The 15,909-nt window shown below is 54.7% G+C and overlaps 3 protein-coding genes across 24 annotated transcripts in view; 2 read left to right on the forward strand and 1 right to left on the reverse strand.

Moving 5' to 3' along the window:
- The window catches only part of LOC105472378 (misshapen like kinase 1), a 71,722-nt gene extending 70,269 nt beyond the window's left edge, over positions 1 to 1,453 (forward strand). For all 20 annotated transcript variants that reach the window (XM_011725640.3, XM_011725670.3, XM_011725675.3 and 17 more), the window contains 2 exons: positions 58 to 197; positions 593 to 1,453. In XM_011725640.3, the coding sequence (XP_011723942.1) occupies positions 58 to 197; positions 593 to 676 (224 nt within the window). In that variant the 3' untranslated portion in view covers positions 677 to 1,453. The remainder of the gene's footprint in view (positions 1 to 57; positions 198 to 592) is intronic.
- LOC105472363 (cholinergic receptor nicotinic epsilon subunit) lies at positions 1,445 to 5,931 on the reverse strand. Its single transcript, XM_011725546.3, has 10 exons — positions 5,877 to 5,931; positions 5,644 to 5,753; positions 5,357 to 5,512; positions 4,958 to 5,058; positions 4,449 to 4,649; positions 4,252 to 4,366; positions 2,854 to 2,968; positions 2,585 to 2,771; positions 2,393 to 2,499; positions 1,445 to 2,283 (listed from the first exon to the last, which is right to left on the reverse strand). Exons 7-10 carry the CDS (start codon positions 2,950 to 2,952, stop codon positions 2,128 to 2,130), a joined length of 549 nt encoding a protein of 182 aa, XP_011723848.2. The 5' UTR covers positions 2,953 to 2,968; positions 4,252 to 4,366; positions 4,449 to 4,649; positions 4,958 to 5,058; positions 5,357 to 5,512; positions 5,644 to 5,753; positions 5,877 to 5,931; the 3' UTR covers positions 1,445 to 2,127.
- On the forward strand, positions 2,917 to 6,343 carry C17H17orf107 (chromosome 17 C17orf107 homolog). Of its 3 annotated transcripts, none has more exons than XM_011725521.3 (4): positions 3,000 to 3,218; positions 3,320 to 3,529; positions 3,621 to 3,890; positions 4,007 to 4,135. In XM_011725521.3, the coding sequence occupies exons 1-4, from the start codon at positions 3,102 to 3,104 to the stop codon at positions 4,103 to 4,105; spliced, it is 696 nt and encodes a 231-aa protein (XP_011723823.2). In that variant the 5' UTR covers positions 3,000 to 3,101; the 3' UTR covers positions 4,106 to 4,135. The 3 variants fall into 3 exon arrangements, with proteins under 3 accessions (XP_011723806.2, XP_011723823.2, XP_011723813.2); XM_011725511.3 differs by having other exon boundaries at positions 3,021 to 3,218; positions 3,621 to 3,908; XM_011725504.3 differs by having other exon boundaries at positions 2,917 to 3,218; positions 3,320 to 6,343.
- The last annotated feature ends 9,566 nt before the right edge of the window (positions 6,344 to 15,909 follow it).

Below are 15,909 nucleotides of genomic sequence, written 5' to 3' on the forward strand. Positions count from 1 at the left end.
CCCCTGAGGGGGCCCCGGGGTGCAGCCTGCTCAGCCCCTCACCTGTTTTCCCCACAGCCTACATCTGCTCCAACCAGATAATGGGCTGGGGTGAGAAAGCCATTGAGATCCGCTCTGTGGAGACGGGCCACCTGGACGGGGTCTTCATGCACAAACGAGCCCAGAGGCTCAAGTTCCTGTGTGAGCGGAATGACAAGGTGGGAGTCTCCTTCCCTCTGAACGGCCTGCCGTCCCGGCTGCTGTGACCCCAGGCCCCTGGGCAGAGGTCTGGGGAGAGGATGGTCGTGGTGTCTCCCTGAAAGCGGGCCCCTCTGGGAGTTCGGAAGGAAGGCAACCACTACCACTGCCCTGCGCTCCCTTCAGTTCTGAGGACTTTCCAGCTGGCGCCCAGGGGGCTGGTAGTGCACCCTCTCCCCTAACATCCTGGCCTTTCCTCTGGGTGAGGGGCACTGTGAGTCTCCTCCTGCAGCCTCTCTCTCCCCCTCACCTCTTCTGCCACCCCTTCTTCCCTTCTCCCCGCTTCTTCCCCTCTCCCAGTTAATTGAGACCCCTGACCGCAGCCCGTGGTGACTCCTTCTCTTGCCCCACCCAGGTGTTTTTTGCCTCAGTCCGCTCTGGGGGCAGCAGCCAAGTTTACTTCATGACTCTGAACCGTAACTGCATCATGAACTGGTGACGGGGCCCTGGGCTGGGGCTGTCCCACACTGGACCCAGCTCTCCCCCTGCAGCCAGGCTTCCTGGGCCGCCCCTCTTTCCCCTCCCTGGGCTTTTGCTTTTACTGGTTTGATTCACTGGAGCCTGCTGGGAACGTGACCTCTGACCCCTGATGCTTTCGTGATCACGTGACCATCCTCTTCCCCAACATGTCCTCTTCCCAAAACTGTGCCTGTCCCCAGCTTCCGGGGAGGGACACAGCTTCCCCTTCCCAGGAATTGAGTGGGCATAGCCCCTTCCCCCTTTTCTCCATTTAAGAGGAGAGTGCTTGGGGCTTGAACCCCTTACCCCACTGCTGCTGACTGGGCAGGGTCCTGGACCCCTTTATTTGCACGTCAGGGGAGCCGGCTCCCCCCTTGAATGTACCAGACCCTGGGGGGGGTCACTGGGCCCTAGATTTTTGGGGGGTCACCAGCCACTCCAGGGGCAGGGACCATTTCTTCATTTTCTGAAAGCACTTTAATGATTCCCCTTTCCCCAAACTCCAGGGAATGGAGGGGGGACCCCGCCAGCCAAAACGTTCCCCCCTTTCCCAACCCCCATCTCCTCCTCTTCTAGCCCATGCCCTTCCCCGTGGAGGGAGGGAGCAGGGAGCCCTCACTCTCCACGCCCCTTGCTTGCATCTGTATATAGTGTGAGCAGCAAGTAACCCTCCTCCTCCCTCCCCCCACCCCTCCTCAATGTAGTGGCCTTGGATATCCTGTTTGTTAATAAAGACAATTCAACCAGCTCCCACCATGCAGGCCCCATTTTATTGCTTTCTCTCAGTCCTGTATACTAGGCAGAGAGAGCCTCCAGGGTGCAGAAGAAAGGGGCAGGGTGGGCTGGGATCTGCAATGAGGGAGCCTCATGGGGGTTGGGATGGGCAGTGCTGGGCCAAGAAAACCTAGAAGAAATGACTGCAGGAGGACCAGGGCAGCCTCAGCCCTAAACTTGTGGGCCAGAGGGCCACCGGCACTGAAGGGGTTTGGTTCCCACCAGCTCCAGCAGAGCCAGACCAGGGAAGAAGAGGGTTTCCTGGCTCCAGCCTCCCTATGTGCAAGTCCTGCAAAGGGGTCTCCTGTTTGGCTATGAGATGAACAAAGGTAGCTCACAAGCTGGCAGCCTCCAGAGTCCCCTGGGGCTGGGCCTGAGAAAGGCTGGGAGGTCAGCAAGGCTGAATGAAGGGCAGTCCTTGCTTTCTGGAACACTGGCACTTGAGAGCCTGTGTGAATCGTTTCCTCCTGCTGACCCCTGGACTGGGGCCAGGCCTACACACACCAAGGGGTGGGCACACACCATTCTTCCTGTAAAGTTCACAAAATACAGATTGATCAGCCGTGGGAAGGGATCATAATGCCGCGGTGGCGGCAGCCTGCTTTTTCAAAATCAGTTTCCTACTGGAGATGGGTGGGAAGTTGAAGTCGGTGCGCACTAAGGCTGGATACACGGCGGGTACGGGAGATCAGGCACTCGGTTGAAGTAGGCCCCGAGGAAGATGAGGCTGGAGCCCACGCTGAAGAGCACCAGAGCGGCCCAGAAGCAGATGTTGTCAAGGGCATTCCCCATGCGCACCCAGTCGGACACTTCCTGGGAAAGGGATGGCACAGTCAGTAAAGAGGCAGCTGCTGGAGCCAGCTGCATGGGAGACAGTGGGGGGCCTCTGCCGCGCTCCACCCACCTCTGGCTCCCGTCCCACCTCGCCGGTGGCCTCCTGATCTCTCGTGCTCTCGGCCACGAAGTTCACGGCATCCACACAGCAGCGGACCTCGGGGGCGGCGGCGCCCAGGCTCTGGCAGAAGGCAGCTGGCGGGGAAAACACCGGGGTGGGCCGTTAGGAGCCTCCCCCGTGGCAGGCACCCCCCGCAGCCCGCCGGGCCACCGTGCTCACCCGTCCAGGTCCCGTGCCGGTGCCTCTGCCCCTCAAACACGAGCTCGCTCCGCGGCTTTTTTAGTATCAGCTCCTCCGCGCGGAGCAATAAGCCCACAGACGACGCCCGCCTTGGAGGCGAGGCGGCTCGGGGAGCCTCGGGGGGCGGCGGGGAGCCCAGCAGGCGCGGCAGCAGCTCCAGGAGAACCTGGGTTAGAGGCGGGGCTTAGGGGGCGGGGTTAGTAGTAAGCTCCACCCCCACCGGGCCGCACCGGCCCCTCCGCACTTACGCGGCGCAGCCGCGGGGACATGCTGTGGGTCGTGGGCGTCCGCAGGGACACGTTGAGCACGATGACGCAATTCATGACAATGAGCGTGGCGACCACCATGACGAAAATAAGGAACCTGAGAAGCCCACAATGCGTGACATCACCGCTCCCCCTCCCAGCTACGGAAGGTGCCACGCGCTCTCTGACCTCACAAACACGGCTTCTCCTGGCACGGGTTGGTTACGCCCTCCAGCTGCGCCCCCTGCGCGATGACAGACGCATCCCCCAGCCCTTCTCCCGTCCTACCACTTGTGGCAGTCATGAAGGGAACCCCCAGCTCCCTGGACACCCTGATGTGGATCTACCACTTCCACAGCTCCACCGAGGTGAGGCTACGCCCGCCGAGGGCGGCACCTCGACACTTTCTGGGTAGGTCTCCTGCGCGCCCTGTGACCCTTGCCCTGCTACTGCTCTGCTCCATCTCCAGGTGGCCCTCCAGCCCCCACTTCTGTCTTCCCTGGAACTCTCCGTGGCCGCAGCCCATGAATATCTGGAGCAGAGGTTCAGAGAGCTGAAATCCCTGGAGCCACCGGAGCTGAATATGCAGGGGATGCTGCCTGCCCCGAAGCCCACCCTGGGGCTGGTGTTAAGAGAAGCCGCAGCCAGCCTCGTGAGCTTCGGCGCCACCTTGTTAGAGGTGGGGTACTGGGGGGCTCAGGATACGCGGCGATCTGGCAGCGGGAGCAAGGACCTCTGCCTCCCCGCTAACTCCTGTGCTCCCAATGCAGATCTCAGCCCTGTGGCTGCAGCAGGAGGCGCGGCGACTAGACAGCAGCGCGGGCCCAGCCCCAGACGGCGGGGATCCGGGTGCAGCTCTGAGCCGGGTAGCCCAGGCCGCGGGGCAGGGGACTCGGCAAGCTGGGGCTGCGATGGGCGCCGGCGCCCGGCTTCTAGTCCAGGGAGCGTGGCTATGCCTGTGTGGACGGGGTCTGCAGGGGTCTGCCTCATTCCTGCGACAGTGGCAACAGCAGCTAGGCCTCGGAATCCCCGGAGAACCAGTGAGCTCGGGATGCGGGGTGAGTTGGGGGCCAGAGGCAGAGGCAGAGGCAGAGGCGGCGGCGGCGGCGGCGGCGGCGGGGCTAGGGAGGCACTGAGCCGGACCGTCCCTCAACAGAGCTACTCAGGAGACCTCCAGGTGACGTCCAGCAGCAGTGAGGAGGACGGCAGACCAGGGACTCCATCCCCGTCCCAGCCCCACCCGGCGTCCGAATAAAGCCCAGGGCGGGGCGGCAGCCAGAGCTTCTCCCGGGGTCTCTGGGTTTTGGCCACGCCCCCACCCGACAACCCCCCCCTTGGCCCCGCCCTTCACACTGGCCACGCCCCCGCGGGGGTCACCGCCCAGACCTGCTCCGCCCTTACCTGCCCAGGAGCGGCACGCTCAGAGACGTCTCTGGGATTTTCTGGGCAATGAGGAACAAGAAGACGGTCTGGGCGAGCAGGACGTTGATGGAGACCGTGCATTTCTGGCCGCCGGCTGGAGGGAGAGCCGGTGAGAGCGGGCCCCGCCTCCCGGGAGCGACCCCGGGTTTGGGTGTGGGTTCGGGGCCACTGCTTACCCTGCGCCGGCAGGAAGTAGGCGAGAAGCACCAGGCCCGAGATGAGCACACAGGGCACGATGATGTTAATGACGTAGAAGAGCGGCTTCCGGCGGATGATGAGCGAGTAGACGACGTCAGTCTCCCCTGGGCCGTCGGTGGCGCCACTGTCGTGGCGGCGGATCACCCCCGGGCAGTAATCGATGGCCCACTCGCCGTTCTCTGCGGGACGCGGGCAGGGTCAGCCGGCTGACGGTGGGCTGAAGAGGAGGCTGCGGCTGTCTGCACCAGGGTCATGGGCCGTCAGGGTGGGGGCAATTCGGGCAGAAAAGGGCATTCTCTTTGAGGGTATGGAAAGCCAGAAGGCAGGACTAGAGTAACAATCGAGAATGATTTCAGGACAGGGGTAAGCTAAACCCGGTTGCGGAAGTCATCCTCCAGTGGCATTGGTCTGGGGCAAGCCCACCCTGGAAGTCCCCTCTCTGGACCCCGTCTAGAAGCGGGTTTTTCTGAGCAGGCGGGGGCTTCACCAGTATAGGCCTCAGTGTCGATGTCGATCTTGTTGATGGTCTCGCCGGAGTCGTCCACAGCAAAGGTGAACTCCACTTCTTCGGCATTGTACGTCTGAGAGCTGGGGAGCCAGGGCCGGGAGCCCACCCCACAAGCTCTGACCCGGGCCCCAGCCTCAGACCCTGCCCTGGAAGCTAGGATCTAGCGGGGCTGCGAGGCCCCACCCCTTCACCCAGGCCCAGCCCGCACGCCTCTGTTCCCACCTCTACCTCGGACCCCGCTCCAGCGTCCCACCCTGTGCCCACAACTGGCTCCACCTCCAGCGCGAAGCCCCGCCCCGAGGGCGGTGCTTCCGCTTGGCCCCGCCCACACACAGGCCCCTCCCATAACCGTCCGGGCCTCGGAGTAACTCTTCCCACCGGAAAATAAGCGAACAGTTCTGCCAATCGAAGGGGAAGTAGGTGACCTCCACGGCGCAGACGCTGCGGTAGATGGCCGGAGGCAACCACTTCACGGAGCCGTCCTCGGAGACCAGCACGTTGACGTCGTAGGCCACGCCGAACTGGCCATCAATACTGTGAGCTCGGGGAAACCGAGCTTTTTTCACAGATCTGCACCCTCTCGGAGTACCCCCCCTTCCCCAACCAAGTCCAGCCCGCACCCCAGGCTGGCTTCCCTCCAGCCTGGCATCCGGCCCGGTTCTCACTTGTTTTCCAGAACAATCTCTGGCAGCCACACGAGTTCTGAAGGGACTCGCAGAATTTCTATGCCCCCAAAGTCGTCCTTGCTGTAGTTGAGTCGGTAATCCTGCCAATCCTAAGGGGTGGGGGACGGAAGGACGCGTACCCTGCATCTCCCACCTGGCGTTGCCTGGGAGGGGTGTGGGGGAAAAGGAGTCCCCTGGACAAGACCTAACACTGTTCCCCAGATTTGACTCACGATTCCGATCCAGACGTTAGTGGTGAGAGTCTCCTCTTTTTCATTCTGCAGATGGGAGATGGGGATGATTGAAGTGAGATTTCAGGGCCAGAAGTGAGCTTTAGGACCAAGCTCAGTGGTTGGGGCCAGAAGTGGGGTTTTTGGCTTGTGATGAGGGTGGGGATATCTTACCAGTGAGATGAGATTCGTCAGGGTGACCTTGAGGCTGATGGTGACAGTATCCTCAGGCTCCCGCACTGGCCGGCTTCCTGAGTCATAGTTGTCGAAGAGATGGTGATAAAGACGCAGTTCTTCGTTCTTCCCCACACCACTGCCTGCGATGGGGTCAAGCAGGAAGGGTCATTGGCAATAATGAAGAGGCTGAATTACCTCTCCTCTCTGCTTCCCCTGGGTCCTCACAGGCCTCTGAGGCTGTGTATTATCCGTATCTGTCTCCTAAACCAATTATACTGTGCCTGGGAACCAAATACTGTGTCTCAGTCTTCATCTTGGTCTCTGTCTTTGCCTTCCCAGTCCCTTTATGTCGGTATCTGTGTGACCAATTGCCTCTCACCCCGGCCCCTGTCCATACCGAGGAGTCCCAAGAGGAGCAGGACCCCAAGAGGAGCCCCTGCCATCCTGCTGCCTGGTTCTCAGGATTATTCTGAGCTCTGGAAGGCTTGGAGGGGGCAGGCCAGGGTGCATGTGTGAGGGGGAGGAGGGTGTTAGTTCCGGGCTGTTAGGGGACTGTCACCTAATCCTCTACTCACTCCTGCTGCAGCTGGGGACATTTTGGCTGCTTCTAGAGGCAGCTGCCCCATCCTGTGTTTCCTGCCCCTGCCCCGCCCCAGTCCAGCGTCCTTTGCCTGGTCTTTGGCCAGCTCCCCAGCCACAGATGTGAGCCTCTCCTGAGAGGCACCTGCAACCACAATCCTAGTAGCAGAGGGTGGGAGACACTACTTTCAACAGGCACTGATGTCCTTTGAGTAAGCTGCCCTGTGTAGGTGACCCTGCCCAATGAACACATCTGGGGATGTGACACACCCCTTGCCTCCCATTCTCCCCCATGTGGAACACACACTATCACCACCCAAGCTCACAATGCCTTTCCTGCCAGCAGAGTGGCAAAAATCAGCCTCCATAAAGACCTGATAAAGACACAGGTGGTCACAGGCGATTGGCCCTGCGGTAACAGGGATGTCACCTAGCAAAGGAGATCATGTAAAGGGCCCACCTCCTTCCACAACCTGATCTCCAGGTTTGCCCATCCCCAGCCCCTCTGGATGTGAGCACCAACTGGAGACTTTGTTTCTCCTTGTCTGTCCCTGCTGCCACCTTGTGGTCACAGATGATAGTACCATCTTCCCCATCCTACTCTCCTAAACACACACACACACACCTGATGACACCTTAATTGATCCTTTCGATTTTTTTTTGAGTCTCGCTCTGTCGAGTTTCACTCTTGTTGCCCAGGCTGGAGTGCAATGGCGCAATCTCGGCTCACTGCAACCTCTGCCTCCCGGGTTCAAGAGATTCTCCTGCCTCAGCCTCCCGAGTAGCTGGGACTACAGGCACATGCCACCACGCCCAGCTAATTTTTGTATTTTTTAGTAGAGACGGGTTTTCACCATGTTGGCCAGGATGGTCTCGATCTCCTGACCTCGTGATCCGCCTGCCTCGGTCTCCCAAAGTGCTGGGATTATAGGCGTGAGCCACTGCGCCCAGCCTTGATGTTTCTTCTTTTTTTTTTTTTTTGCAGGGGGTTGGGGGAGAGGATCTCATTCTGTCACCCAGACTGGAGTGCAGTGGCACCATCATAGTTCACTGTAGCCTCTGAAACTCCTGGGCTGAAGCGATCCTCCTCCCAGCTTCCCAAAGGGTTAAGATTACAGGCATGAGCCACCACGCCCGGCCTCAGTGTTTCTTAATGCCTTCTTGAACCATTTTAATCACCTGGAGGGGGGCTTATTTTAAATGCAGATTCCTAGGCTCCATTCCCAGAGAATTCTGATTTCGGGACTAGGGTGCCGGGAATCTGTATTTTTAGGAAACTGTCCAGGTGTTCCTTGTGAGGTAGGAGGGGCTGGCCTAAGCATATTTTCTGCTTACACCTCACTTCCTCACAGCAGTCCAGCAAAGCAATGATCACTGTCCTGAATGAAAGGGGATGCTAAGGTCGGGATCCAGGGCCACACAAGTAAATTGGCAATAATGCATGAGACTTATCAATCAACTCCATTGATCACGTACACCTGTGTTTATTTTATCCTGCACTAAACACTTTCAAGGCCATCACTTTTGGATCTCCTTCCCCCATCTATGCGGTAGGTCATAATCACCTCCATGTTACAAGCAAGGACACACCAAAGAACAGAGTGTCCATGGGGCTCCTTGTCCATTTCCCACACATGCGTAAACCCTCTGTGTCCACTCCCACGATTTCCATTTCAGACTCCCTTTCTGGGTCTCTTTAACCCAGCTCATCTCGTTGCATGTGGCTAGAACGTGGACTAACTCTCGAGTCTGTGCTGCTGCTTATTCCACAGCCTCCGGGTCAAGGCTTGGGACAATAATTGTGATAAATGCAAGTATTTATTCAAACATTAATGGACACCTACAAAGTTCCCCCTTACAGGGCTGGGTGCTGTGGTTATTGAGATGGATAACACAAGCCTCAAGGAATTATCATCTAATGACAGAGACCTGTCAACAGCCAGTGACACCAGACTATGAGAAGCATAAAAAAAAAAAAACAGGTGCTATGGAAGCCATAGCTAGGGTGAACCAGATCTGTCAGAAAAGCAAGGTTTCGGCCAGGCACAGTGGCTCATGCCTGTAATCCTAACTATTTGGGAGGCCGAGGCTGGAGGATCATTGATCCCAGGAGTTCGAGACCAGCCTGGGCAACACAGTGAGACTCCCATCTCTACAAAAAAAAATTAACAACAAAAAAATTAGCCAGGCATCAAGGTGCATGCCTGTAGTCCCAGCTACTTAGGAGGCTGAGGTGGGATGATTGCTTGACCCTAAGAGATCAAGGATGCAGTGAGCTATGATCACACCACTGCACTCCAGCCTGGGTGACAAGCAAGACCCCACCTCAAAAAAATAAAGTTTCCGGCCGGATGCGGTGGGTCACGCCTGTAATCCCAGCACTTTGGAAGACCGAGGCAGGTGGACCACCTGAAGTCAAGAGTTCGAGACCAGTCTGGCCAACATGGTGAAACCCCATCTCTACTAAAAACACAAAAATTAGCTGGGCGTGGTGGCCGGCGCCTGTAATCCCAGCTACTCGGGAGGCTGAGGCAGGAGAATCACTTGAACCCAGGAGGCGGAGGTTGCAGTGAGCTGAGATCGTGCCACTGCATTCCAGCCTGGGTGACAGAGCGAGACTCCATCTCAAAAAACAAAAAAATGCAGTTTCTCCTTGGTTTCCTGTGGCCTCGCACATGGACTGGAACCCACTGGACCACTGTCAGAGACCAAGGCAGCTCTAGGGCCTGTTCCCTGATCTCTCTGTCTCCGCTGCTCTGTCCGCTCTCTCCTCCTCTCTCTTCGTCAACACTGCCCATCCCCCCTACTTTGTATGTCCCCTTCCTACAGTGTAGTTTCTGCTTTCTCATCACCTGTGCATCATTTCACCACGGTCTTGGCCCCAGACCAACTTCTTGGCTTCCCTCTGCAGAGGCAGCAGTTTTGTTCCCGTTGCTACTGCCCGATGCTATGAGAGCTTGCGGTGCAGACACTGAATGAGGGTCATGGGGTTGGCCTAAGACTCTCGTTTAGGATGGATGGTGGATGTGGCAGGCCCTATGACACCACAAGTCCAGTGCCTTTCACCCTCTCCCAACCCAGCCCACTTCTCCTATATGTTTAGCTCCCAACACGGCCTGTCATGATGCCATTCTCACTGCTAGAGCTGAAATATATACAAATATATTAAATATAGATAAATCAATATAGTTAATATAAATTCACTCTATCCTCCCCAGCAGGATTCAAACTTGAAATCGTGCTTCCAAAAGTTATTATGAGGAAAAAAACCTAATAATCTGATCAAAAAGAGGGCAGAAGATTTGAACAGACAATTCTCAAAATAAGACATACAAATGCCAAACAGGTATAAGAAAAGGTGCTCAGCATCATTGGTGATCAGAGAAATGCAAATCAAAACTACAACGAGATAGATATCTCATCCAAGTTAAAATGGCTTACATCCGATAGACAGGCAATAAATGCTAGTGACAGTGTGCAGAAAAGGGAAGCCTCGTACACTGTTGCGAATGTAAATTAGTACAAGCACTATGGAGAACGGGTTGGAGGTTCCTCAAAAAAACTAAAAATTGAGCTCCATATGATCCAGCAATCCTACTGCTGAGTATATGCCTCCCAAAAAGGGAAATCAGGCCGGGCATGATGGCTCATGCCTATAATCCCAGCACTTTGGGAGGCCAAGGCGGGTGGATCACCTGAGGTCAGGAGTTCAAGACTGGCCTGGCCAACATGGCAAAATCCCATCTCTATTAAAAGTACACAATTAGCCCGGCGTTGTAGCAAGCGCCTGTAATCCCAGCTACTTGGGAGGCTGAAGCAGGAGAATTGCTTGAACCTGGGAGTTGGAGGTTGCAGTGAGCCAAGATTGCGCCACTGCACTCCAGCCTGGGCAGCAAGAACGAAACTCCATCCCAAAAAAAAAAAAAGGGCATCAGGATATCGAAGAGATATCTGCACTCCTCTGTTTGTTGCAGCACTAGAACTAGCTGAGAATGAGCAGCACTACAATGGCTAAGATTTAGAAGGACCTAAGTGTTCATCAACAGATGAGTGGATAGGCCGGGTGCAGTGGCTCAGGCCTATAATACCAGCACTTTGGGAGGCCGAGGTAGGAAGATTACTTGAGCCTGAGAGTTCAAGACCAGCCTGGGCAATATAGTGAGACCCCATCTGTAAATAAATAAATAAAAATTTAAAACACAGATGAATGGGGAACCAAGATCATGCCACAGCATCCTAGCCTGGGAAACAAGAGTGAAAACTCTGTTTAAAAAAGAAAAGAAAAGAAAAGAAAAAAACACAGATGAATGGATAAAGAAAATGTGGTGCATATACACAATGGAGCATTATTCAGCCATAAAAAAGGATGAGATCCTGTCATTTGCAACAACATGAATGGAACTGGAGATCGTTATGTTAGGTGAAATAAGCCAGGCACAGAAAGACAATCATCGCATGCTCTCACTTATTTGTGGGAGCCAAAAATCAAAACAATTGACCTCATGGACATAGAGAGTAGAAGGATGGTTACCAGAGGCTGGGAAGGGTAGTGGGCGGGTAGGCGGATGGTGGGGATGGTTAATGGGTACAAAAAAAAATAGAATAAGACCTACTATTTGATAGCACGACAGAGTGACTACAGTCAATAATAACTTCATTGTACATGTTAAAATCACTTAGAGTGTAATTGCATTGTTTGTAACTCAAAGGATAAATGATTGAGGGAATTTTTAAAAAAGTGATTATGGCAAGGATCCTTCAAAAAAACACTCTCGGCCAGGCACGGTGGCTCACACCTGTAATCCCAGAACTTTGGGAGGCCGAGACAGGCAGATCATGAGGTCAAGAGATCAAGACCATCCTGGCCAACATGGTGAAACCCCGTCTCCACTAAAAACACAAAAATTAGTTGGGCATGGTGGCATGTGCCTGTAGTCCCAGCTACTTAGGAGGCTGAGCCAGGAGAATCGCTTGAACCTGGGAGGTGGAGGTTGCAGTGAGCCAAGTTGCACCACTGCACTCCAGCCTGGCGACAGAGCAAGACTCCATCTCAAAACAAAACAAAACAAAACAAACAAACAGAAAACACTCTCAGCCCAGAGTCCAGTGTCCCCTGCTCTAAGTAGTTTCACTCAGGTGTGATTTCCATCCATTCTCCAAATGATGGGCTAAATCCTCAAGTACCACGACTACATCATGTATAAACAATACATCACACACACACCCCCACAACATAGAAAATGCAACAGTGGGCCGGGCGAGGTGGCTCGTGCCTGTAATCCCAGCACTTTGGGCAGCCGAGGCAGGTGGATCACTTGAGATCAGGAGTTCGAGACCAGCCTGATCAACATGGTGAAACCCCATCTCTACTAAAAATAGACAATTTAGCTGGGCACAGTGGCTCACGCCTGTAATTGCAGCACTTTGGGAGGCCGAGGTGGGTAGATCACGAGGTCAGTAGTTCAAGACCAGCCTGATCAACATGGTGAAACCCTGTCTCTACTAAAGGTACAAAAGATTAGCCGGGCGTGGTGGTGCACACATGTAATCCCAGCTACTCAGGAGGCCGAGGCAGGAGAATCATTTGAACCCGGGAGGCGGAGGTTGCAGTGAGCCAAGATCGCGCCACTTCACTCCAGTCTGGGTAACACAGTGAGACTTGGTGTCAAAAAAAAGAAAGAAAAGAAAAGGAAAGGAAAAAAGAAAAAAGAAAAAGAAAATTTAGCCGGGAATGGTGGTGTGTGCCTGCAGTCCCAGCTATTTGGGAGGCTAAGGCAGGAGAATCACTTGAACCCAGGAGGCGGAGGTTGCAGTGAGCCGAGATAGTGACACTGCATTCCAGCCTGGGCCACAGAGCAAGACTCTGTCTCAAAATAATAATAATTTTTAAAAATAAGCTGGAGCAGTGGCTTACGCCTGTAATCCCAGCACTTTGGGAGGCTGAGGTGGGCGGATCATGCGGTCAGGTGATGGAGACCATCCTGGCCAACATGGTGAAACCCCGTCTCTACTAAAAATACAAAAATTAGCTGGGCGTGGTGGCGCATGCCTGTAGTCCCAGCCACTTGGGAGGCTGAGATAGGAGAATCGCCTTGAACCAGGCAGTCAGAGGTTGCGGTGAGCTGAGGTCGCGCCATTGCACTCCAGCCTGGTGACAGAGCGAGACTCTGCCTCAAAATAATAACAATAATAATAATAAAATGCAATAGTGAACAAGACTACATTTGAGCCAACAACCTGCACAGGAGAGATGCTCGTGGGTGGGGGTTACAGTGAGTAGAAATCCTCATCCGTGGATGGCTAAGCCTATAGATGGATGCATGGCCATGGGCCCCACGCATAGACCGCATACACCCGAGAGCGCCAGGGGCTGGAGCTGCAACTTGTGAGTGACCAGTGCATCCCAGGGGCGCACCTGCTGTCTTGCTCCTCAGGCTGGAGGAGTTTCCGGAAGGGGCTCTTGCCACTTCCCAAGTCACAGCAGTGAGTTCCTGCCAGTGCTCGCAGCAACGCTCAGCCACCGTCTTTGTCTAGGTTTGGTTTGCTCACAATGAGGATTGCCTAAGGGGGTTGAGACTTCCTGCCGAGTTAGTGGAGTCAGGCACAGGCCTGCTAGCCAGGGCTGATGGTTCGTATTTTCATAATAAAAATTCCCCAGAACCTGAGTGGGCTGCCTGACAATTCCCCCTACACACACAGACACACACACACACACACACACACACACACACAAAGCACAGACACACACACACAGAGGCACGGACACACACATACACACACACAAGCACAGACACACACAAACACATACACACAAGCACAGACACACACACACAGAGGCACGGACACACACACAGACACACAGACACACAAGCAGAGACACACACAGACACACACACACACAAGCACAGACACACACAGAGGCATGGACACACACATACACAGACACACACACGCAAGCACAGACACACACATACACACAAGCACAGACACACACACACAGAGGCACGGACACACACACACAGACACACACACACACACACAAGCACAGACACACACAGAGGCACGGACACACACAAGCACAGACACACACAGAGGCACGGACACACACATACACAGACACACACACGCAAGCACAGACACACACAGACACATACACACAAGCACACACACACAGAGGCACGGACACACACAGACACACACACAAGTACAGACACAGACACACACACAGACACACACACACAGACATACACATACAGACACACACACAAAGGCACGGACACACACACACAGACACACATACAGACACACACAAGCACAGAGCACACAGACACACACACACACAGGCATGGATACACACACACGCAGACACACACACACACAGACACACACACAAAGCACAGACACACACACACAGAGGCACGGACACACACATACACACACACACACAAGCACAGACACACACAAACACATACACACAAGCACAGACACACACACAGACACACAAGCTGAGACACACACAGACACACACACACACAAGCACAGACACACACAAGCACAGACACACACAGAGGCATGGACACACACATAGACACACACACGCAAGCACAGACACACACATACACACAAGCACAGACACACACAGAGGCACGGACACACACACACAGACACACACAGACACACACACACACACACAAGCACAGACACACACAGAGGCACGGACACACACATACACAGACACACACACGCAAGCACAGACACACACAGACACATATACACAAGCACACACACACACAGAGGCACAGACACACACACAGACACACACACAGACATACACATACAGACACACACACAAAGGCACGGACACACACACACAGACACACATACAGACACACACAAGCACAGAGCACACAGACACACACTCACACAGGCATGGATACACACACACGCAGACACACACACACACAGACACACAAACACACACACACCCCGGGATACTTTGACTTCCAAGTTAGACCCAAAGAACTCAGCTCAACAGGAAGTCACTCCCGTCGCCTGCTGGCTTCTGGCTAGCAGCGCAGAACAGCTGCCCCAGCGGCCAGGCTGCCAGGCCGCGGCCTCTCAGGCTTCAGTGCCCTCACAGCGCAAATATCCCCAGGCTGGCCAGAGGAGGGCCCCCTCTCCATTCCACACAAAGACCTGCTCTTGATCTGTGAACAGAAGTAGGTTCAGCTGAACCAGAACAAGGAGGTGTAGTAGACCTGGATTTTTTCCTTTTTTTTTTTTTTTTGAGGCGGAGTCTCCTTCTCTCACCAGTCTGAAGTGCAGTGGTGTGATCTCGGCTCACTACAACCTCCCGGGTTCAAGCGATTCCCCTGCCTCAGCCTCCTGAGTAGCTGGAACTACAGGCGGCACCACCACACCCAGCTAATTTTTGTATATTTAGTAGAGACAGGGTTTCACCACGTTGGCCAGGCTGGTCTCGAACTCCTGACCTCAGGCGACCCACCGCCTCGGCCTCCCAAAGTGCTGAAATTACAAGTGTGAGCCTGTATGAAGGAAATACATGAAGTCATGAGTGCTTTATCTTCCAGCACCCTCCCTTCTGAGAACTATCTGTCTCCAATCCTGTGGGCCCAGAGGATCTGCCTGGAGCAGAGAGAACCCACCCCTGGCCAGAGTGGACTGATCTCAGCGACACCTGACCCAAGCCAGGCCAAAGAAAGTCCCTTCCCTGGGAATGTTCTCAAGCAGAAATTCAGGAAGGCAGTCTGTCTCTGCTGCCACAAGCTATGAAACCTGGATGCATGGGCCGCCACATTCATTCCTCATCTTTTACGTAGAATTAGAGAGAATGCAGCTGAGACGCAGACAAGTAGAGACAAGAATGGGCCTCGGCATTCCCGCCCCGTCCCAGGAATACCTGAGGCCTAGCAGAGCGGCTACAGGCCAGCTTCCCACAAGTCCTTTGATTGAATGAGGTACCTCAGCCTCTTTCCAATAAATCCCCCTTTTCTTGGCTTAATATATGAGGATTTTCAGAGAGGGCAGGGTGGCTCATGCCTGTAATCCCAGCACTTTGGGAGGCCAAGGCGGGCGCTTGAGCCCAAGGGTTCAAGACCAGCCTGGGCAACATGGTGAAACACCACCTCTGCTTAAAACAAACAAACAAACAAACAAAAATTAGTCCGGTTGGTGGCATGCACCTGTAGTCCCAGCTACTCAGGAGGCTGAAGTGGAAAGATGGGAGGATCAATTGAACCTGGGAGGCAGAGGTTGCAGT

Source organism: Macaca nemestrina, chromosome 17 (genome assembly GCF_043159975.1).
Source record: "Macaca nemestrina isolate mMacNem1 chromosome 17, mMacNem.hap1, whole genome shotgun sequence".
In the NCBI taxonomy this organism is placed as follows: Eukaryota; Metazoa; Chordata; class Mammalia; order Primates; family Cercopithecidae; genus Macaca; species Macaca nemestrina.

Excerpts from the sequence above, each read along its gene's own strand:
- LOC105472363 (XM_011725546.3), bottom strand. The coding sequence starts at position 2,952 with ATGGTGGTCGCCACGCTCATTGTCATGAATTGCGTCATCGTGCTCAAC. Across the intron at positions 2,772-2,853 it reads TGTCCCCGCGGCTGCGCCGC|GTTCTCCTGGAGCTGCTGCC; the intron begins GTAAGTGCGGAG and ends CCTCTAACCCAG. Across the intron at positions 2,284-2,392 it reads ATCAGGAGGCCACCGGCGAG|GAAGTGTCCGACTGGGTGCG; the intron begins GTGGGACGGGAG and ends TCCCTTTCCCAG.
- C17H17orf107 (XM_011725504.3), top strand. The coding sequence starts at position 3,102 with ATGACAGACGCATCCCCCAGCCCTTCTCCCGTCCTACCACTTGTGGCA. Across the intron at positions 3,219-3,319 it reads ACTTCCACAGCTCCACCGAG|GTGGCCCTCCAGCCCCCACT; the intron begins GTGAGGCTACGC and ends CTCCATCTCCAG.